The sequence below is a fragment of the Mustela lutreola genome, chromosome 2 (genome assembly GCF_030435805.1).
Source record: "Mustela lutreola isolate mMusLut2 chromosome 2, mMusLut2.pri, whole genome shotgun sequence".
In the NCBI taxonomy this organism is placed as follows: Eukaryota; Metazoa; Chordata; class Mammalia; order Carnivora; family Mustelidae; genus Mustela; species Mustela lutreola.
The window spans coordinates 32,786,075-32,810,296 of NC_081291.1; the positions used below are offsets into that span (position 1 = coordinate 32,786,075).

The 24,222-nt window shown below is 42.0% G+C and overlaps 1 protein-coding gene across 5 annotated transcripts in view; it reads right to left on the reverse strand.

Moving 5' to 3' along the window:
- The window catches only part of ADAMTS9 (ADAM metallopeptidase with thrombospondin type 1 motif 9), a 164,176-nt gene that overhangs the window by 110,217 nt on the left and 29,737 nt on the right, over positions 1 to 24,222 (reverse strand). For all 5 annotated transcript variants that reach the window (XM_059161434.1, XM_059161432.1, XM_059161433.1 and 2 more), the window contains exons 5-12: positions 22,098 to 22,181; positions 21,878 to 21,993; positions 20,959 to 20,999; positions 20,746 to 20,851; positions 16,163 to 16,309; positions 14,769 to 14,910; positions 13,702 to 13,797; positions 7,690 to 7,835 (exon numbers count right to left, since the gene is read on the reverse strand). In XM_059161434.1, coding sequence (XP_059017417.1) covers positions 7,690 to 7,835; positions 13,702 to 13,797; positions 14,769 to 14,910; positions 16,163 to 16,309; positions 20,746 to 20,851; positions 20,959 to 20,999; positions 21,878 to 21,993; positions 22,098 to 22,181 — 878 coding nt within the window. The remainder of the gene's footprint in view (positions 1 to 7,689; positions 7,836 to 13,701; positions 13,798 to 14,768; positions 14,911 to 16,162; positions 16,310 to 20,745; positions 20,852 to 20,958; positions 21,000 to 21,877; positions 21,994 to 22,097; positions 22,182 to 24,222) is intronic.

Consider the following 24,222-nt stretch of genomic DNA (forward strand, 5'->3'; position numbering starts at 1 on the left):
GCTTGCCAAATCCATCATGGAAATGGGAAGATCACAGAATCACAGGAAGCTGGGCTCACCCACCCAAGGCTCGGGAAGCTTGGATTTCACTGTTACCCTAGGACATCTCTGAAGGAAAGTTTTCCACTTTCCTTCTTTAAAATGAAGCTTTCAGAGTCCCTGGGACCATACAAAGTGTTTTTTCATTTTGTTTTGTTAAATCAGGACTTGGGGGAAATGGGACATATATCCATGCCCATAAAAGTATGGAATGAGAGCTAGTCCAGCAGGACAGATAAGGCTTTGTTTGGAGCTGGAGCTGGGCTCCAGTCTTGACTCTCTCCTCCTTGTGTGACCTTAGATGAAGTTCTCAGCCTCTCTGAATATTAGTTGCCCCTTCCCTACCATCTACACATGGTAGATGCTGAAGAGGTTAGCTACTAGGTTAATATGTCTGAATCTGGTCCAACGGAGAAGTTTGTTTTGAGTACTGAGCTTGTGCTAAGATATGGGGCAGGTCTCAGTGCTTCTGCAGAGTGCCCAAGGGGCACTGGTCGTGAAACTGCTGCAGTGTGCTCCCTAGATCAACAATGTGCAAACTAAGGCAAGAACGTGGGCCTTGTAGCTACACAATAAACGCCTCCACATCTGCCATCGGGCCTCTCTGAGCTCCATCCTGCACATGTGAAACAGAGGATACAGTGCACCTGAAAAGTGCATTAGGAATCTGAGAAGCTTAGTAAGCAGTCTGATAAGTACTGTTATTTATCACAAAGAAAACTGTAACTAGGGATACAAAACGACATGTAACCTCCCACTGTCTAGGTCTGATTTTTTCTCCATGAAACACAACTAAGTCGGTGTGTCTTATAGCTGCCTGCTGCACTCAACTCACTAACCCACACTCGTATCTTGCCCCGGAGTAAGGCAGACATGGACAGGAGGTTCAGAGAAGTCAAGGCCTTTGCCATGGTCCACACAGCTCATAAGCGAGCTGGGACAGGACTAGAAATCCAAGTTTCCCAGGTTCTTTCTTTGTCTGTACTCTCTTGCTCCATTATCCAGGAACAATAGTCCAGAGTTTTTTGTTTTGTTTTATTTTGGTTTTTTTCTTCTTTTTTTCTTCGTTGGTGCCATTTAGAGATACATCCTTGGTTTCCTGGATTCCAAGCTCTTCTCTAAGTACCAAGACACTCTAGTCTCATGTATAAAATATCACAGATTACATGTAAATAAAAAATCAGGCCCGGAGCGCCTGGGTGGCTCAGTGGTTTAAGCCTCTGCCTTCAGCTCAGGTCATGATCTCAGGGTCCTGGGATCGAGCCCCACATCGGGCTCTCTGCTCAGCGGGGAGCCTGCTTCCCCCTCTCTCTCTGCCTGCCTCTCTGCCTACTTGTGATCTCTCTCTGTCTATCAAATAAAAAAAAAATCTAAAAAAAAAAAAAAAATAGATCAGGCCCACACCTGTTCAGGTGAAACTTGCCTTAATGGCGGTACAAAGAAGAACTCTTCTGTTTTTCCACAGGTTGAGATACTCTTTGTGGAACCTTTCAAAAGGGCCCAACTAACGATGGAGGATGGATCACTTATTTATTTGCCTTTTTGAAATGAAATTCTTCCTTTTTGAAATGAAATTCTCCACAGTTGATTTTTTTTCTTTTGGCTCTCTTACACAAGAAGTCTTAACTCACTCCTGAAATCGCCCCAATGCAGCAGCTCCTGGGACTTCAAATCAGAAACCCTTAGAGGCGGCTTCCCTTAGGAAGGCAACAGTCCCCACCTTGGCTCGCTTTTGCACACTATCAAGTGGCAAATGGCATTTAGTGACTTCCTTTTATAAGTGGCATTTTTCATAAACACTCCATGGGCGAGGCTGTATTGTGGACAGTCACCAGCAGGGACTCTGGAAACGGAAGGTTTGAATCCCAGGCCTGCCTCTTGATAATGGTGTCATCTTAGGTAAGTAGCTGAATCTCTCTGAGACTGTTTCCCCAGTTGCAAAAGGGAGACAACACTAAGATATACTTCCTTGGGGTGGGTGAGGGTCAGCTGGGTTAATCCATTCCAAGTACGGGAATAAGGTAACAATGAGGTAACAATGGTTTTTACATTTTAAAAAATTAAGAAAAAATAAAACATGTATTTTGAGAGGCATAGGATTACACGAAATTCAAAGTTCCATGTCCATAAACGAGGTCTAATTGGCAAATAGCCACACCTGCTCATTCCACTGGCCCGGTGTACATTTCCCACTATATCTGCAAGGTTGAAGAGTTGGGTTGGAGATCCTGTGATCTGCAAGTCTGAAATATTTACTGAGCTATTTTATGGAAAAATATTCCTTTACAGTAAAGGTGTGCCCACCCCTGAGCCACTCTTATGTGCAAGGGTCCATGCCACTTTGTGTGACTGTGCCCAGCCATGCTGTGAGGTAGGTAGTGGCATCCTTGTTCCTGAAGTTCGTTAATGGGGTTCAGAAATATTAAGTAACCTGGTCAGGTGACAGGCCATTAAGTAAGAACTGAGGGCTGGGAGACAGCATAGGTCTCCCTGACCCAAAGCTTGTGATCTGAGGTCTTTCCTATGCTGCCTCTCTTGAGATAGGCTTCTTTCCATTTCAGGACTCCTTCTGTGACTTTATTGGCTTTTTATATAAAGATAGATTATACTTTATTAATAAACACAAATTTGCCCTTTCAAAATACATGGCTTTTCTTTTATCCCAAATCATCTCTGCCTGATTTGCAAGGACCATATTATGGGGAAGGCTGTAGCCTACTGAATTTACCTTTTAGTGTGGAAAAAATTCACGTTATAGTTTTTTTTTTTTTTTTTAATTCAGATCATGTTGCAATTTAACAATTTGGCTGGGTAGGAATATTTTTTCCATGCAGACAAATAATACAAATGATAGGAAACGCAACTTTAAAAATATTAATCATATTGTCCAACTATTAAAAAACTGCATTTCAAATAGGGGTGGAAAGGGCTGATGGAAATTGCTAGATGAATTACTATGAAAGTAACTACATTCAGCACAGCCAAGCTGAATTTTTTTCTTCAAGTGCACATTACACAACCATGCCTATGACTATACAAAGAAAACTCATGACACTACATGGCCAAAGCTACAAAGGCATTTTTGCAAAGATCATCACAGGTGCATTCCACCCTCAGGGAAAGCTAAACTTTGGTCTGCAAATGGGTTTGCACAGAAATCTCAATGTCTATCTGTATTTACAATGAATTGGAGCAGGCAGATTTGGGTTAGCACAAAGAAGGCATTTCTAGTGATAGGACAGGCAGCTTCAGAAGGTAGTGTGTTTCCCGTGCATGGACGGTTTGAGAAGAGGTATAATGGCCAGCTGCAGAGGTTGCTGAAAAGCTCTTCAAGGATTAGATGGGATGAGCCAGAGGGCTGTCCTTGCGATCATTCATGATCCTTCCTAATGGAGTGATCTACGGGCCTGGATATCTTTATTCATTCCTTAGTTAATGGCTCTCCCAAAGCAACCAATTCTTGAATTTTGAAATAAGCTCCCCCAACTCAGTGCCTCAAAAAGAAAACTTTGCTGGGGCGCCTGGGTGGCTCAGTGGGTTAAGCCTCTGCCTTTGGCTCAGGTCATGATCTTGGGGTCCTAAGATCTAGCCCTGCATTGGGCTCTCTGCTCAGCAGGGAGCCTGCTTCCTCCTCTCTCTCTGCTTGCCTCTCTGCCTGCTTGTGATCTCTCTGTCAAATAAATAAACAAACAAAATCCTTTAAAAAAAGAAAAAGAAAACTTTGCTGCAATTCTTTACAGCCAAATGAGAGATTTGTTTTCTTAGATGAAATAGACACAAGTCTATTACCTTGTCATCAGATTTAATTAGCAGTTACTATGGCGAAAGCTTAAGTGTGAAAATATCTAGTTCACAATCTTCTTCTCAAATATAGGAGTTTATTAGTTTTTAATTTAACTTACCTCCTAATTTAAAAGAAAAATAGAAGCACCAGAAGAGGGAAAGCTTTGCCTCTCCCAAAGAACTGGCATGGTTTTTTAAATTTTTGATGGACCTGTAAAAATTCTACAGACTTTTGTTCTAGCCACCAACAAGCTCAGAGTCAATTTAGAGCACAAAATAAAAAGGACAGGGCCCAATTGCCTGATAATGCATCTTCTAGTTCCAATACTGGTCTTGCTTTAGTACTCTAAGTTGTGTTTTTGGTGGCTCTGATTTTAGATCTTACTGTATTACGTGTTTCTCACAAGATCAGATGATCATGTAATTAATTGTCCAATCCAGGACACTAGAGAAAGTAAAGGGTAGCTATTGATAACTTCTCCTGACAACAGATGTGAACAGGGACAGTTTTTACAGATTGGAACACATGCTCATCTTATCTGTAGGGCATGGATCATAAATGGGATTAAAAAAACCAAATAAAACATTTAAAGACAAAATGGTCGGGCCCCATTCTCATGATGGTAAATCAGCAGCACTGCATACTGAAAAAACCAAAAACCATTTGACCTAAATCAGAAAGCATCTGGTTTCTACAGCTTGCTCATTAGGACACCATAGTCCAAGGCTCCTTCTCCTTTGTAGCTTTCATGCTTTTGCGGGGACGGGGGGGGGGGGGACCTAAAAATACAGCATAAAGTATTTGGATACTAAACACATCCTTGAATCGCAAGAATACTGTAAAAAAAAAAAAAAAGTCCAGCATTCTTAATAAATATACCTTGGATACTAAAAATGGGGCTCTACAGTATATTCAGAAGGGTTCCTCAAACTGGGAAAAGACAGGTTGCCAGTGATGGGAACACCATTCTCCTCCAGTTCCTTGAGAATCAGAAGCTATCCCTTCTGCCTTCTGCATAACGAACCATGTGCTCTGTGAATTTCTCTGCACAGGCTTTTAAACCGAGATTTGGATCTGATTTTCCTTTTCCTGTGTCCCTTTCTCTTGTCCAACGGACTTCCCCGCCACTGCCATTGTGAACTCAAGGTTTTGTGAGGCAGACTCCTTCCTCAATTCACAGGGACATCCCAAAGAGCAAATAGCTTGGAAGAGCTTTCATGGAATGATGTCAGCCCTGACACTCAGCTAGGTGAATGGTGCTCTTTTAAAGCCTTCCATAGCAAACCGCAAGGACAAGGACCTCTAATTGAAGTCTTTAATGCTCAGTTCCTAACTTCTGAATGTGAGGGTCTTTGCTTCACTTTGAAGCTCAAGATCCTTTCCTGCTGAGATCTTTGCACTGGGCGATTTTCTTTGTCTGGCTCCTTCCAATTATGGAGTGATTTATCTCTCTCCACTTTCCACATTACCTCCAGAACTACTCTGAGACTTAAAAAAACAAAAACAAAAACAAACAGTTCTTCTGAATGAAGTATTCTTGGGTCACGATTTCAAAAATGTCCACTTGTTGGCAATATTCATATCCTCATGGCAATAACAGCACACTGGAATAATAATAATAATTTGGCTCTCTGTTAACACCGAACAGTTTTTAATTTTTAAAAAGTGTGTCGTATTTGCTATTAGCTTAAAATGCTTTATTTTATTTTATTTTTTCTAAAAGATTTTACTTATTTATTTGACAGACAGAGCTCACAAGTAGGCAGAGAGGCAGGCAGAGACAGAGGAAGGGAAGCAGGCTCTGCGCTGAGCAGAGAGCCCAATGCAGAGCTCCATCCCAGGACCCTGGGATCATGACCTGAGCCGAAGGCAGAGGCTTTAACCCACTGAGCCACCCAGGCGCCCCTGAAATGCTTTATTTTAATGCTTCAATAATACAGTTAGGATTTATAACGGACTTTTAAAAACAAGTTGTGGAAAACTATATATAGTATGATCCTTATTTCATATTACAGAATACTTATTTCATATACTACATATTACATGACAAATCTTTTTTCAAAGCCCAAAGTGATACTATCCAATCATTTTCCCCTGGTTATTTCCTTGTGGGGTATAGGTGGGAAATAGGAACAATGATAACAGAAATTTTTTTATCGTGTAGCTTTGTGTCTGGATTTTTTGAAAGCACGTACTATATTTATAGTACCGTTTAAACCAATACAAAATTGGTTAACCACTGTTAAACCAATACAAAATACAGACTCTATTAATAATCTAATGTTTTGTGTTTATACCCATAGTGAGAGACTACAGTCTATGTTTTCTAGCTCTTGAACTGTCTTTGCAGAGGCTAATATCATGTAAACATGAGACAAATGTTGGACTGTGAGCAAAAGTACATGAAAATAAATAGATCATTATCTGTGATTTGTACTAATGAGTATTTATCATGTTGGGGCTTGCAGCAGTGGCCTAAAGCTATGTTCTTTTTTGTTTAACACGATTCATATTTTTTCTTATAAAAAAACTGGAAGCTCTGGCAACACTAGGCCATCTTCCTGCCTGTGAACAACCAGCTGGATCTGAGCTGTGCCCTGTACTTAAGTCTCTACTACCCTGTAGGACAACCCTATTACACTGTACCAACCCACTCCCTGGTCTTACCTGCTTGTTTCTGTCCTCAATTCAGTCTGCTACCCTTAATGTGGACTCATAAATGAGTCCTGTGCATGAAATCACTTTATATAACACCAAAACAAATGGGTCTTCAATATGGTTATTGGCTTAGACATCTAAAAACTACCCTGATTCTATGAGGACTCCTTGGTCCTCTGGCCTATAGAGGTTCAATGACCTCTAGAATACCACCCTATGACCTTCTGTTCCTTTAGATTTTGATACACCTTAGATCCAAATAAAATTTGATGTCATTCCTTATGATAAAAATATGCTTTCTTAAATCTCCTTATAAACACACACTCTTACTGTGACAGAGGCTGGGAAAAAACCCCATCAACTTCATTTGAACACGTACTAAAGGCTAGGCTGGTAAAGACAGCCACGGTCTTTAATTTAATGAGAATTACCCCAAAAGCCAGGCACTCCCAGTCTGTACACTGTCTGGTTGTGGGATGGACCTTAAGGTTGCACCTGTAAGACGGCTACCTTGACCCAAAATGAATTCCTGCCTTGGGGGATCCAGTCCCTTAGCCTCTGCTACCACTACCCGGGGGTCTGCGTGCCATTTGAGGCATTTTAGTAGCTAAACTGCAGAGGCACCGAGCTACCTACAGTCTGGACAGAAATGTCCAATTTCTTCCTTTCCTTGGGACAATCCGTCTGTTCCCTTTGTTAGCCAGCTATACTGAGCTCAGCAGGCAGTGAGATATGTCTGATGTCAAACCATTAAACAGGCCAATGAATACAACAGCACCTACTGCTTGGCAGACAGAACTTTTTTTTGTTTTTGTTTTTAAGATTTTATTTATTTATTTGTCAAAGAGAGAATGAGTGCACAAGCAGGGGGAGCAGTAGGCAGAGGCAGATGGAGAAACAGGGAGCCTGACGCGGGACTCGATCCCAGGACCCTGATATCATGACCTGAGCCGAAGGCAGATGCTTAACCCACTGAGCCACCCAGGCGTCCCAAGGTAGATAGACAGGATCACGGAAGAAAGTGTACTACAGAGGACGGTGCCTGGGAAGAAAGCGATCGGCTATTACTAGTCTAAGCAACCCTAGAAATCCACTCCCTCTTGAAGGGGGAAGGAGCTCTCCATCTGTCCCCAGCTACATCATTCCCTTCTGGAATGTGCCACTCATGCTATGCCGATAAAGCGACAGCAAGAATTTCTAGGACTTACTCTGGTCTGTTGCACTCCCGAATAGCTGTTTTGATGCCCCCTCCACACGTTCTTGAGCAGGTTCCAAAGGGACTCCAACTTCCCCAGGATCCATCCGTCACGGGGGCCTCCATTTCTTTGGGGACACAAAATCCAAACTTGCAGTGCTGTATTTAATAAGGGGAACAGTGAGGGAGAGATCGGTGCTGGAGACATCGTAGGACCCGCTACCCTTTTGAGTATGTACCATACTTCATTCCGCCTCCCAACCCCACCATGTGCTGGTTTGAAATGCTGCCATTTTCTATATGAATAATGGAAACAGTAGGGATTTTCATCATTATATGGCCACATTCTATATGAATAATGGAAACAGTAGGGGTTTTCATCTTGTACTTAAGGATTTTAGGTCCTGTCTTCATTTACCGCTTGCTTGACTGAAATGAGCCCGGGAGTGACTGGCTCCAGGCAGTCAGGCTAACTCCTGTAGCTGGCTTCGAAGTGCCCAATTAGTCTACTTGGAAAAAATGAGGAGAGGAAGTGGGCAGACTGGTTGTAGACGGGGCCAACACGAGTTCCTGGATTTGTAGAGCGTCTCTCCATTAAGAAGGCTCAGAGACGCTGGGAGCCCGGTAAAATATATTTTATTGCTCCCCGCGGATTTGAAAAGCCAATTTTAATTAGGTGGGAGAGGAAAAAAAAAAAAAAAAAGCAAGTTACATGATTCCCATAAACTCACTTCACCAAAGCACACAGGATGAGACCAGAGCAAAATGGACAGATTACCGACAGCCCTAAACTTTATGGCTTTTTTGTGACTCATGGCTTCAGAGTCTCCAGCCTACAGCAGGAAGAAGGCCATGATGCTTAAGACGAAACAAAACAGAATAAAACTCCTCAGCAGGACAAGGGATTCGGAGAAGCCCATTTCAACCCTCTGCCATTGTTGGGGTGTGAGGCCCTGACACAAAGCCGAGGTCACTGAGCAGCGGACAAAAGCGGAGTGGAGGCAGGGGCGGCAGGAGGTGACGCCCCGCGGCTCGCTCAGATCTCTCAAGTGGAGCTGGTGATGGCCGGCTGCCGTGATTTATCTGCAGGGAGGCCACAGGCAAAGGCAGACCCACAGCGGCCGGGGGTGGGGGAGCGCGCTGGGAAAGCGGACAAGTAAGGCACAGGTGAAGGTCCCCAACGCAAGGGGCAGCCGCACAGAAGCCTCGGTGAACGATTATTCCGAGAGCACAATTAAGCTTTCTCTGTTTTGCAGCGTCCTCTCTTGCAACAACTCTGCTGGGGTGTCTGAGGATGTCCCCTGTCCCTGGGCTGCGTGGCTAAGGCTTAAAAGGTAGCCTGGGTCTGCAGCTCCGCCATCCAGCGAGAACGTGCCAGAAGCCACATGTTTTAAAATTTATTTTAAATGTTTAGAAACCACATTAAAACAAGTAAAAGGAAAACTGAAATGAATTTTAATACCTTTTATTTAGCTCAAAATAGCTGAACATTATTATTTCTATATGGAATCAATATAAAATTATGGTTGTTTTTTGTTTTACATTTTTTTTTTTTCATACTAGGTCTTTAACACCTGGTGTGTATTTTCACTTAAGCACATCTTGGTTCAGAGTGACATTTGAAGGGTTCACTAGGCACTTGTAGCTGCTGGAGGCTATACTGGACAGCGGAGGTCTTGGAAGGCCAAAGCTTGGCAGGCCAAGTGGGGAGCCAGGTCTCTCCCACAGACTAACCTTGTGACCCTAGGTGAGTCCCTGACTGTTCCTACAGTGTTCCTAAAAAATGGAGACCAACATGCCAAAGTTGTCTTGAGTAGAACATGAGACACAGCACATCTGAAGTACCTAGTATACAGTGAAACACATAGAGGACCTGACTTAAATACATTCTCAGGGCTCTTAGTATTGGTCAGGCAGTGTTCTAAGCATAGATAGATATTAACATAGTCCTCCTAGCACACTATAAAATAGGTACTCTTATCACCCCCATTTCTACTGAAAAGAAAACGGAGGCACAGACAAGTTGATACCAAATATCAGTAAGGGGCAGAGCTGAGATCGAAACACAGTCTGACTCAAGTGTGCACTCTTCACTGTGACACATGCTGCCTCTCAATTGTGAGCAAATGGGGACACTGATTTTGGCATGTAAACAAAGAAAAAATTAAAATAAAAGCAAGATTAATGACATGGTTAGGTGAGGCTGAGACCCCCAAGTTGTCCACCCGATATCCAGTCTCTCTGTTCTCCTTGGAAATAGACTACATTATTTTCCCAGAGCCTTGTACAGATAAGAGTAGTCAAAGAGATGTCAGCAGACTTCACTGGCTGATATTCCTAGGAAGGTCCTTTTGCCTCTTTGTCCCCTGCCCCTTGGCTTCATTCTGCCTGGAACTCCCACTTGATGGCTGGAGTTGCTACAGCCATTCTGTGACCTTGAGGATGAAGTTCATTTGCATATGATAATGGAACAGGAAGAAATTAGATTTATGGAGCTGCCACAACAGTCCCATAACCTGCCTAGTTTGGGACTAGTTTTTTTGTGTGTGTCAGAAAAAAAGAGCCAATTTGATTACATTACTATAACTGGATCTCACCTAAACAAAATTCTTAATTAATATTCAATTGGAGTCATAGAACATGACCCTCAGATTCAGCCCTCAAATCTTCCTGCTAGAAACACATTTTATAAATCCTACAAAGTAATGAGATATTCCTATACTTCTAATTAAAAACTGGTCTGCAAATCAAATGTTCCTTACTGATATGACCACTGATAGGTAGAAAGGGAATGACAAGAAGAGCTGAGAAGAATAGGAGAAGTGCCTGAAGTGACAGAGGCTGGAAATCAGGGCTCTTTGGGAGATATTTACCACAATGACCTTATTTTAGCAGGCAAATTCGATAAACAATACTTGCGTGCTGGAATAGCCACCACATCGTAACAAAGCAATAAGGAGCTGGTACAGTCCTAGCCAAACAATAGTCAACCTTTTCTAAAAGCATCTAGAACCATTTAAATGGTATTTTACCTAAACACATCTTTTTTAAGGAGTTTGGAAGAGGGACTTGGAGGTCCATTTTGTCCCAAGAAAGCTTAAAATAAGAGCTTCAAACCTCAGACTCACGAACGGGGTTAAAATGAAATGTTAATAGGCTTAACAAGAGAATGGAGAAAATAAAGAGAATTAGAGTCATTCATCAAAATAACATTGTGTCAGCAGCCCAAGACAGATCACTGCTGAGGGAGCAGGGCAGAAAGAAGAGAAAGAAACAAAAAAAAAAAAAAAAAAAAAGGAAAAATTAAGCCCACCACAAAGGGAATCCAAATTAGTTGGAGAAAAGGCATATGGTTTTACTGCCAATTCAAAAAAATAAAACAAAAACAAAAGTAAAACAAAAAACAAACCAGAACAAAATGAAAAACAAAACAAAACAAAAACAAAAAAAAACACACAAAGAATTCCTATGCCAACAGATACACCATCTTCTGTGTTTGCAACATGCATAAATGCTCTTCAGGAAAACAAACACACATATGGCCGCATTTTTAATAAAAGCTGCTAGGCTTGGCCACTTTTTCTAAAACAGAACTACCCACGTACCTATCATGTTCTCCGCATAGTTACTTCTCTGAGTGTCCTGCCCTTTGGAATGCCTTGAAGTCTCTTGCTCTTGCCAAACACAAGCGTACAAGGAAAATGACTTCTGAAAGACCTCCAAATTTCCCCATCCCTCAGGTATAAGATTACCCTGCAATCCCTTATCTCCTGCTTCTGTTACAAAAACAGAAGATTGGAAAAAGATACAACAGACTTTCTCCCGAATTCTTTTCTGTTGGAGGATGACTGAGATACGGCACTGGCTATGGTGAGGTTGGCAGCCTGTCTGCCACAATGTTACGGAACATAATTCACTTCATCCTAGTACCGAAACTCTTTGTTACGGTTTTTCCAGCAATAACATATATCAGAAACAGACTTAGTAGGTGGGTGCCTCAGACTGGCAAAGAACCTTAACACAAGCCCAGTGATTTTTCTGAGCTCAAAGAGAATTAATTTAAGTAATAGAGTGGGCAGGCTCAGACTCAAGCCAACTAATCCAGTTATCAATGAGGTATATAGTCTGTTGTCATCTTACATCAGCTGCTAGCACCTGTCTGGGTCACTGTGCTTTAAGCAGGACTCGGAGGCCACATTGTCATTTTGTAAGAATGAATGAATGCTTAATGGTTGTCAAGGAAACCTGAGAACCACAATCCCACTCAAATCTATGATCTTCTGGCCATCAAAGCGCTTAAGTTAAATGTTCCACAAAAAGCGAAAAATTCTTCCTGGCTAAGGACATCTATCTCTTCTTATGCTTATGAAAGGTGCAAAAGCTGTAGTGTCCATGATCATACATAGCTTCGGTTGGTCTGTTCATTGGACAAAGCTATATTCTCTGCTGCTGAGGTCTTAGCCATCAAGAAGTGAGAACATGAGCTGATTTAGTCTCCAAGTAAGTCAAGTATAAAATCAGCTTCATTGTCGTTTTTAATTTTTTGTGGACAGAACTTTATAATTTTTCAAATAACATTCATACCCTCCAGCTCACATCACTTTACAATCACCAAGGCAGATGGGTAAGGAAGCCACTGGTCCTCCTGCTTGAGCACTGGAGACAGAGGAGCTCAGTGAGCCCGAGGTACTGCAATTATAGGGAGACTCTCTGGCCCCTTCAGACAAAGCAAAGGAGGAATATGGGGTGGGGAGGGGCTGGAGTGTGGGGACACTGCCCTAAAAAATAAATAAATAAATAAATAAAATATAAAATCGGGGAAGGGAGCATTCAAGTCGATCACTTCTGAGGACCCCTTCCATAGAAACATGCCGAGTGCTACTCATTCCTCCAAAGTGGAGGCAAAGAAGAAGAGAACAGGATATTAGAGGTGAGTGAAGTGGACCATGGGAGGAGGAGAGAAGAAAGGAAAAATACATGTAAGGATGTCAACACACTCAGAATATAGCCCAGGGATAGCATGAGTGGTGAGAGAAAGAATGCCCTTTGCCATAGGGATTAAAAAAAATCAGGTTTAGATCTAAAACTTTATTTAAGTAGCCCATGTTTTGGATGGTGATGATGATAATATAGCAACTTTTTAGTTTCTAGATGGATACCAGGTACAGAAGTTTGTACGAGTCATACTCCTAGGTGTGGGGGGCATTGTTATTTCCAGGCTGTATAAGGAACAGATTTTTATTTATTTTTGGTTATTAACAAGTAAGTGGGAATCATTATAACCAACTCACAACATACATTTGCATATTTACCAGGTGACATCACAGCTCTTTAAAGGGACCAACGCAGGCTGGAAAAAGCCTGGTATCCCAGTAGTGAACAAAGGAAGTTTGCTGTATTTCTGTGTTTCTTTGATTTTTGAAATTTCATTTATTTTATTTGAGAGAGAGAGAGAGAGAGAGAGCAAGCGAGCATGAGCTGGGGGAGGGACAGAAGGAGAGGGAGAGAATCTCAAACAGAGCCTGTGCTGAGCGTGGAGCCCGACGCGGGCTCCATCCCACAGCCCTGAGATCGTGACCTGAGCCAAAATCAAGAGTCAGAGGCTCAGATGACGGAGCCACCCAGGTGCCCCTGTGTCTCCTTGATTTTAAGATGCTCCATCAACTTAAAAGCCAGCCTTCCATTGCCGCCCCAAAAACAGACAAAGAGAAGACAAAGACAAAAAAGACAAAGCAGAAAAGAAACACTGTCTCGCGTTAAACCAAACAGCGTGTTGGGATTGCAGGAACGTTAAAATGAGAGAAAGGATGTTTTCCAAATTGAGGCAATAATGCTCGCTCTGTGTCTTGTATCAGTATTATCCTAGAATGTAAGTTCTCATAATTTTCCAAAGCAAAATTGAACCTCTTATCCCCCAAAAGTATGACACATGCTGAAACACACTGTGTTGTATACTCTAAACAACGGTGACTAAAACGACAGCTAAAATCGTGCCCACTTCTGCTACCCCTGGGGTGCTACTTGCCTTTCCGGGCTCACACTCAGTCCCGTCTGCCCAGGGTGTGTGCTGAGTCCGGCATACTCCATCCACATTATTGCACCAGAGTCGTCTACACTGCATCTGTTCGGTTTGGTTAAACAACAAACCAGTGACAATGTGATTAGATGATATGGAACCAGGCAAGGGTTGCTTTCAACTAATGTTTTACCAACAAGATAGCATAGGTTACAAACACATTTTTTTTCTCCATATGATGATTGATAAAATATTCCAAGGGCTACGTCTAGCAGGACTTCAGGTGGGGTAAAAGGGTGATGTTTGCTATCATGGGAAACACAGAAAGGAATATCATCTGGGGTGAGTTTCACTTAAAAATTTTTATTCTTTCCATGGAATCAGTGTACTTCACAATTCCCCTGGTATTTCCAATGTCTCTCCCACCAAAACCACCAACCAGACACCCAAAGGAAGAGAGTGGGGTACCTCAGAAAAGCACATTTTTGTCCATTTGCCTCCTGATAACCATGGGGTATCATTGGTCCAAGTGTCCACAACATACACATTAAAATATCCCACACTCATCAGTTAAGCTACCTATTGCCAGAAATGATTTCAAGCCCCACGGGGTCAGAGGGCACAGCCCTGACAAGCTACAACAGGGACACAGGTTTGTCTCATGAATGACCTTTACCGAATCTAGAAGAGTCCCTGTTATAAAGGTCATCCAGACAAGTCAGTGGGGATGAAAGGAGCCGAGGAGAGGAAAGGGCTGAGCTCCGCCACTACTGGCTCGATCCCCCTGTCCTCTCTGAATCTCAGTTTCCCACGTGCAAAATGAAAGTGGTAATGACCTCTCCCTTCTGGGCCATCACGACAGAGAAGTGAGAATGCACAGGTAAAGCACCATTTAACAGCGAGCGCTGTCACAGCTGATCGTCATCGTCCTTATGTCTGTGGTCATTAATGGTCAATGGACCATTCTCCACTTGGCCACCCGTGGTTTACGTGAGAGTGAGAAGCCCTTGGGAAACCGTGGATTAAAAACATCCAGAATCAATGGACAGGGGCAGAAGTGGCCCCCAAACACTTACCATGTATGGGCACACCTGAGAACCTGGTCCAAAAATCAATTCACATTGTTTATTCACGTCGTACAGGAGGCCTGGCAGTTGGGGAGGCAAAGGGTAGGATCTGGATTCAGGTTCATTAAGTAAACACTCGCCGTAACCGGTGCTATGGAAAGCAGAAAAACACAGATGGTGAGAGCCATGACGAGAAGGGGCTGTTAAGGGGTCCAGATGAAAGTCAAGGCCATCCCGCCATATTAAAGGTAGAGAGGACAGTTCCTTTATCGGATGTGCTTTATTCTTTATGTCCCAGGCTAACATCCAAAAGCGGAAGCTCCATTTTTGGTGTATACTCGTCTGAGGAACCACTGGCTCTCCACACAAAACAGTCAGTAGGAAACATGCAGCTTTTACAGCGTTTGTCACAGTTTGGGGCAATTAATCTGCTTATTTTTTACTCTCCTCTCCAATAGACTGTAAGCTTCTTAGGGGCAAAGATAGCGTCTTTTTCACCCAAGCCTGGGGCTCTAAACACCATAGCAACAGGTCTTTGGTAAATGTTTGCTGAGTAGAAGAGTGGGTGAATCAACAACTCTAAGAAGAAAGACTTCAGGCCATCTGGTTGGCGAGAAAAACAGCAACCCTCGAGTTCTTTCACTTTTCTGCAAACACCTCTTCTGGAAAATTCACACCTGGTGAGTTCTGATTAATAAGGCCCCACTTCCCCGTGGCTGGAGAAATAGACACCCAGTGACCTTGGACCATCACTTAACCTTTCGTACAGCTGGGAGAGAAGAGCCATGAATCTGTGACACGGGGATATTGTATAATGTAATTGGATCTTTGCGCTGCCTGGCAGGAAGCTTAAAAAAGAAACCAAGAGAAAGAAAAGAAAGAAGGAGAGAGAGAGAGAGGGAGGGAGGGAAAGAGAGAGACAGAGGAAGAATGTTCTTAATTCAACCACATGGCGGTCTGTGTGATCTTCACCCACCCCCATAACCCTCTTGTGGGTCATCTCGCCACCCTCTCCTTTTCGGAGCCAAAATTACTAAGTCAGAACCACAAGAATTCTGTGGCCTTCCCTCATCGCCTCTTCACATTCATGGGTCCTCCCCCCAAGGCCCGAACAGAATTCATCGCTTCACCAAGAATGAAGCCACATTTACATATTTGCTTTAAGATCCCGGCCTTCTCTTGAGCTCCGTCTGTAATCTTCGAAACTCGGGCCAGGAGAGGAACGGCACAGATGTCAGAGAGGTTGTTTTTTTTTTTTTTTTTTTTTAACCTCCTCCCAGGAATGTCAACAAAAATAACAACGCCAAAGGAATGCTTGACTCTACATTTTCTTTCCCACAATGAGCTCGCTACCCGGAGACCAGACACTAGAAGCCCGGGCTCAAAGAAAGTTGAAGTCTTACTCTAAAAACTCAGTGATATATTTTCGACTACATTTTGACCACAACCAGGGGTTGGTGTAGAAGTTCAGCGTCGGAGCCATGACATGCTGGGGGCTCTTGACGCCTTCCTCCTTGCACTTGCTGTTGTCATCATGAGGCATGTTAAACCTAAGGTCAAAGACACAAAGACAGGGACAACAATGAATACCAAAGCACCGAGTTCTTATCACTGGTTCAAGGAGGCACCTGTCCAAGAGAAAAATGTTAACTGCCTTCTGCATTTTGAATAGGAACCCACATCCTGGGGAGCAGGAGAAAACTTCCTAGATGGTTGAAGAGGGAGTGGAGCAGAGAACGTGATTCTCACCCAAGTTAATACAAAGTGCCTTTAATGTATATATATATTAAAAAAATGACATCACAGGGTGCATTAGCTGGGTTAAGAGTCCTTTTTGGAATTGCAGACGCTCCGAGCGTGTTATAGTTCATGCCAGAATACAGTAGTGGGAATTCCTAATAAGCCATTCAAGGCCAACTTATAGAGTCAAGAATTTGGCAAGTTATGATAACACTGCAAATATAAAGAGTCCTTCAAGTGTCAAACCTTGAAGCCAAAAACTTTCTAATAAGAGGCTCACTATGGGTCTTGACATCTCCTTTGGGGTTAGGTTGACAAATGACACAGCCACGCAGGTATATCATTATAAAGGTATGGGAAGTTCGTGCACAATAAAACCCATTAAGGAAAGCTGAAAGCGTAGAAACTAGAAGCATGCCAATTCCACCGACTTAACGCAGACGGGGCAAATCGTTTCATGCCTCCTGCCAACGCCGATGGATTGGTACTGCTTCCTCAAAAGTTGGGCACAAAAGGATTCTGAAACGAATCCAGGTTCTGCCCTGAGAAAAGGCTATGATGGAGTACCAATGTCCTCTCGGGCCTGGGAGGGAACTCCGCAGCGGCATTAACACATACTTGCCATTCTTGGCTTCGCTGGAGGAAATGGGGTGGGGGGAATGATAGGAAGCATTTCTCAATCTAGAAACATCAGTTCTATGACCCACATGCCATTCTCAGCTCTGGTAATGAACTCATGAACTCAGAGGGGATGTCCTCTCTGGATGCCTCCCCCGTCACAAAATTGGTGCATGGGGATCATTTTGCATTTAGGGGGGAATCCACTCCACTAGTTCATCTTGCATCAGGGAGATCAGCGAGCTAGACAGAAGATGGACATGTATTCCATGTGAATCTGAAAGCTGGAATCACAGCCTGTCAAGTCCATTCCATTCATTTCTCCTGGGTATGGTTTTCTTTTTCTTCTCAAACAACTTGGGCTCTTCAATAATGGCCCACAGGAATAATTGCCAGATGGAAATTACGAGACAGAAAACCTTCATCGGTCTAGGTTAAAAAGAATAGTGGGTTTTCAGGCTTAAGAGCCTATTTTCTTAAAAGAATGCCCCCGTTTCCTGTTCCCAACTGCAAAGTCAGTGTCACACCTACAGTGGGAAACCCAACCCACGCAAGAGCCTCAAATCATGGTTGGTTGTTTTTCTGTGGTGTGAAGAAGGCGTTTACTCATCACCCCAAACATGCCCAGATAAAATCAAGTTTACTTCATCAAACCAACAGAGAACTTCTTTTCATTCAAATGTCAGGCACGTTTGCTCACAGCAGGGGCTAGACTGTAATATTCACTGAGCACTTACTAAAAAATAAGAACTGAGACTTTTTTTTTGCATTCACAACATACCAGGCAATGTGTTAATTGGGTTAGATGCTTTATTTCATTTAACTACCTTATGTGAAAAGTGCTATTATGATCTGCATTTTATAGATGAGAAAATACGAGTCGAGTCGTAGAGAGACTGAATTACTTGTTTAAGGTCACAAGGGTGATGGGGTGAAGGAGCTGGCATTGGAAACCACTCCAGCCTGATTTAAAAACCCCTGTGTTTTGGAATACATATAAAGCATATTCCCTCCTATTAGACAAATTGTGGAAGATTTTCAGGAAGGTCGTGTAAGAATCCCTGTATCCAGGAAAGATTCAGTTACTTTCCAGATTCCTCCCCCAACTCAGATTTTGTGCCTCTGGAAGCAGGTATGAGAAGGTAGGAGCTGTTTTTTTGTTTTGTTTTGTTTTGTTTTTGAAGCGTCCAATGATACTCAACAAATACAAGATCGATAGCTTTTTTCCCCCAGCAGGGTTTTATGTTATCAGAGAGTCATGAGTCATGACTGTAACAACTTAATGTTTACATCTTTAAGAAGTTCATTAGAAAATCTGCTACAAAGTACTGTAGCAAATTTTAAAAAAAGATATTCATACTCCATTAAATATAAGCAAACCTAACTCTATGAGACAAAGCACCAAAACGAAAAGAATTCCCTATTGGGCTAGAAATTTACTTCTCATTTAGCTAATAACTCTCACCATTTCCCAATTATTTCATTTTTTAGAAAACTTCCTGACACCTCTCTCAGATGACATGCATATATATTAGTCCCACTTAATAGTGAGGGAAAGAGCATACATTTTTCTCAAACCAAAGACAATGCAGAATTAGCACAATTCAGTCCAGAATTTGAGTATCTGGCTCCCAGTCTCCCTGTTAGAGCTGGTACCCCAATACTACATGGTACCCCAGCATGAACAAACAGACTTGAAGCAATTTAATATTGCTGAGGTCGTTTGACAGGGACATGATATCTACCATGTGGGGATATCTACCATTAGGGACCTAATGTAAGTAAAAACTCTTAGACCAATGCCAGAGACATGGTTTTTGTGTTGGGAGATGTTTGTTAACTGTATAGTCACACAGCTGAGGCTCTCTGTGGCTGAAAATATTTAGTTTTTGCTAATTAAAATTCTCACTGTCCTTAAAATGTCAACTTTATAAACCAGCTATCCTAAAAGGAATTTCTAAGCTCCTGTGAGGAAGAAATTAACTATATTTCTTTATAGTATACCTATACAGTAGTATACTTTATAGTATACCTTTCTTAACTGTAGATTATACGTGATGGCTAATCTGTTAATCACAGAAACTCTAGCCCTTTGGATACATTCCAACTCTAACTTTCCTCACTCTGGTCTCCTGAGGCAGGAATGGCTGCCTTGTTGAAATGCCACCCTATTCTTCATGGTCAAATCTATACCTCCTATTTAAAGGTCTAAAGGAATTTACTAGATTTTATGCAAAACAAAGAAAAATCCCCAAAAGAGCCTATTAAAATAAGTTTGGGAAAACTGAGTTAAAGAAAACTAAGCAGTTTATTTTAATACAGGACTTGTCAGAGCCTTTACTTTATGTTGCTGAGCCTTGTGACTCTAAGCAGGGCTAGACCAGGAAGAAAAAAAAAATTGTTTTTTAATGAATTGACTATAAACCTCCTTTTTCTGCCCCTCCAGACCATTCTCTTGGAATTGTGCTGGAGCCCTTGTGTATTGGGAAATGCTGGTAGATCAGTTTTCAAACTGAGCTCCAAGAAATCCTTGAGTTTCACAAAAATATTTCAGAAATCAAGGAGAGAGAGAGAGGAAGCTGACTAAGCAGGACTCTGGCCCACCACAACTGCTTAATGAAAGCCATGCTTCTTTTGTGCTATAAATACTGGGTTTTCTTTTCACAGAAAAGAAAACAGGTATTTTCTTAAAATATGCTTGAAGGTTCCTAGTTTCAAAATATACCTATTATATGTTGAACTAAATTGGAGATATCTCTATATATGCATCTTGCTTCACTTCTAGAATAGCACACTGCACATAGGTGCCTTCAAAAAGCATTTGTTGAATAAAAAACTTGCTTAATAGATTATTTGCCTCTAAACAAGGTTAACACAGACATAGAAATCAACATACAACTATATCTGTGACATCTTTTGAGAAAATTATTTTTAAAAGTAAGGGTAATTAAATCACTTTAAAAAGAAAACAATACAGATCCAAAATCAGAATAATTCCTTGGTGAATTTACACTGTTTCACCTCACGTTCTAGCTATGCTCTGTTTCTAAAGAATAAAAAGGAAAAGCCAATTTCATAATGAAACTAAGTGACTATAGTTAGGAAATGTTTTCTTCTCTGTATCTTTTGCTCAATCTCTTCTCTAAAAGAGGGACCTCACTGCGTCCAGAGGCTGGATGTCTGAATGAAAGCCTTGTCTATTTACAGTCAGGAACCATCTGGATTTTGGAAAATCTTGTGAATGAAGGCAATGGAGGGAGACCCTTCCAGATAAAGATGTTACTCAGGAAAGTTTCTTAAGCTAATGAATGCTCTGCTTCAGTGGGTGGGCTGGAAAGGGCTCATTCCTCCAATTCCCAGCAGGAAAGGAGAAGACTAGATGTTGGATGTTGCCCAGAAAATGTGTGTGGTTAAACCCAAGTTGCATGTCAGCTATGGGTAAAGAGGGGGCACTGTGCCACTCAGCTTTCTAGAGTCAACTAGTTTTGAGGCTCTTCAACCCTGAAATTTCTGTTATGATTCAAGAAGTGACTTTCACTCTCTCAGATCAAGGGGATACTCCCTGATGCAAAGGAAGAAAAGTTTTAGGTCACTCGGAATCAAATGAAAATGCAAAAAGGAAACATACACATGGCCCAGCTCATGGGCTATTGTGAAAGCCGTACTCAATCCACTGTCTTCACTAATAGAACAGCTTCTGTAGGGATCACAGATGGTGCCCAGCTCAGCAAGACCTGTTCAAAGGAAAGCGAAGAAGGATTTACTTGAAAAAGCAATTGTGGCTTGGAATAAAAATGCAGGAAAGTGTTGTAGCCCTAGAGGAGGGGCATAGGAGACTCACCTAAAGTATCACACTTGTCATGAGCTCTGCAGATATCCTGTCTGAAAGCAAAACAGACTTAGGGCCATGATAACATCAAAGAGTCAATGTCAACACAAGTAAACAGTTGACCGTCTTCTAGACATTCACTACAGCGCCCACCTTGCGGGGGAGGAGGTTACAAAGAGGAAACTGACGAGGCGGAGGGTTTCTAACTCAAAAAAGCTTGGGAACCAGTGACATAGGGATTAAAAGCTACATCGAGGATTTCTTCTGCCACAGGGGGAGCTATAGAGTCAGTGAAAAACCTCTCCAACCTGGGCTTTCCCTCCTACTGTGTGTTCCTGAAAAGGCTCTAAATACCTATGGCATCAGCTCACCTACTAGTCAGTGACTGTGACTTTCTCCAAGGTGGCCAAGGGGAATTACAACCAGGACAGCACTCTTCTTTGTTGCCCTACACGGCATTTTAAATAGCTTTGAGTTTGTCACTACCATGTAAAAATTGGAAGATTTCACTTCAAAGAAAAACCCGAATTTCTGACTTTTTGCAAAATTACAGAAGTTGGCGACACCAGACGCCTTTGTGGCGTGGTAACAACCAGCTCCATCTGAAGAGCATCTGCCTTTCATCTAAGGGTGTTTACTGTTGGGCCCACCTGACATATCGATTGCCTTCTTGGCACCTGTTGGCTCCTGTTATGCCATCGGGATGACTTTGCTCCCCCAACCCCAGAAACATTGTTGGTTATCACAATCGAGAGGAGAGGCTACTGATAGGTAGTAGGAAGAGACTGTAGATGCTGTTGAACATCCTGCAATGCACAGGACTAAGGGTTTGTGAACCTTATGCGAGGGGCTGGTTACCAAGAATATATGACCTTGTCTGACCAACGTGACTGGAAAACTGGAAGATTTGAGGAATGAGAAATCCATATACCTGGTTACAAGAACAGCAGTATCATGCTGGATTCCACCTTGAGAATTCTTCAAGTGTTGCCACTGGCAAAAATTTTTTAAAGTTGCCTGGGCATTAAAAGAAATGGAAGGTCCTTCCTAAATGCAGAAAAGAATTATGATTGGCCCATTGTACCAACACCAATGAGACATGCCATTTCGGATACATGTACAAGAAAGAAGAAAAAAAAAAACTTGATTACCTGTTCATTATGAATCACAACTAAGTTCACAATAACAATATTAATTAAATTTCCAATACTTGGGTCTTTATAGATAGAGGCTACCTGCAACCGAGATAAATTTTTCAAGGTTAATTGTGAACTCTGTGTAAGCAATAAGCAATTCACTTCTTACGCCCTGGCTCCAATTCTTTCCATGTTTTCATGCAAACATATGCATTTGGTAGGTTCGAATTTGCATTCACTCAACAAACATTTCTTAACACTCTCTTTGAAAAATTCATAGATGGCAGTTTCAGATAAGAATGAATCCCAACAAGTTTAAATTTCAAAGCATTTTCCTCGGAAACTGCATTGCCACACAACTTAACAGTTCTTTGGATATTCATATAACACTGGATATTTATTTTTGATCAAGCTCTTTCATCCCAGTAGAAGTCCCAGATTGCCCAAGTATGGAATCTCACATTGAGTACGTTGCTAATACAGCTGTTCTTCATGTTTAACTCTCCTTTGTGTGCTTCACAACCTAGTAACCCATTTGGTTTGGTTTGGTTTGGGTTGGGTTGGTTTTCATTATTATCATTAACTGTGAGAGTTAACGTTCATTGAATGCTTATTGTGTTACTATATCCTTGCTGAAAATTGCACACACTTCGGCATTTGGTCCCCAGAGCAAAACTCTAGGCTATCACAATCTTTGCACAACAGGTGAGAAAACTACGGCTCAGAGGATTTAAGTAACTTTCCCAAGACTATAGACCATGCTGAGTGGCAGAGCCAAAATGCTCAACCTACATCAATCTGACCCAAAACCCAGGCTCATAACTGAAATTCTCCTGAGGGGTCTGAATTCATGGGCTGGAAATAGACTTGAGTCTGGGCAAGGTGTGATTAGGTTTTCCTCTCCCTCCTCCAGGACAGGAGAGGGCTAGGGCCTGGGGGGCTGAGCATGGGGAAGGGAAGCGAGGGGGGAGTGCAGGTCAAGTGGGGTGAGGTGTGGGGTGGGGAGCACAAGGGACCGGTTGGTAGGAGTGAGGGGGGAAGGCAAGGAGAAGCAGAGGCCAGGGAGAGGGAAAAAGAACTCTTAAAGCAAAGCTCCCAAACACAGCTGCTTTTCACAATCTTTTGGGGGAATTTGTTAAAAGTAGGTTCTGGTTTACATAAATTAAGGTCAATCTATTGGAATAAATGCTGTGTTGAGCCCTAAAATGAATGAGGGTAGATTGTATGCACTATTATAGAACAATCTCCAACATTTTTAAAAGAAAAGAACAGTATTTAAAATGGTGTATTAGAATGTTCTATTTTGGTTTGAGAAGTATTGTATATGCACACGTATTTGGTCATGTTATCCAATATGGTAGCCACTTGCCACATGTGGCCACTGAGCACTGGACATGTGCCTTGTCTAAAATGAGATGTGCCGCTGAATGTACGACATATACTGAATTTGAAGACTTTGGATGAAAAAAGAAACCTAAAATATCTTATCAGCAATTTTTGAAATGACAGCATTTTGGCAGGAATTGATATACATTATTAACACTAATGTTACTTTTTTTTTTTTTAATTACATATGTGGCTTGCATTATGTTTCTATTGGGCAGTGCTGGTAGACACATAGGCAAAAAAACTTTTAATGGTAGTTGCCTCTGAAAAGGGGCCAGGGTAGGAAATGACACTTCTTTTTCATGATTAGTCTTTGGTTCTGTTTTTAATTTTATTATTATTATTAATTACTAATTAATTAGTAATATTATTAATAATGTAAATCTATTGATGTATATTTTGCTCACTATCTACAGAGGGATAGATCTGTGGGCCTCATCCCAAGGCTACTTAATTAGACCCATAGTTAGCCACGCAGGTGTGTATGTTAGACAAAGAGCACTGGGATTGGGAAGTGGACCATCTAGACGTCACATGAGTGTCTAAGCCACTTACTAGCTTCACAAGACCATGGGCAAGTGACCTAACTCCTCTGAGGCTCGGTTTTCTTATCTATAAAATGGGAATGAGAATCCTACCTAGCAGAGCTGCCAGGAGAATTAGCAACGATGTCTTTTAACTAGGAAGCACATTGTCTAAAAAAATACACACTCCGCCCTGTCACCGTTATTGTTATTATAAAAAGGCAACCAAT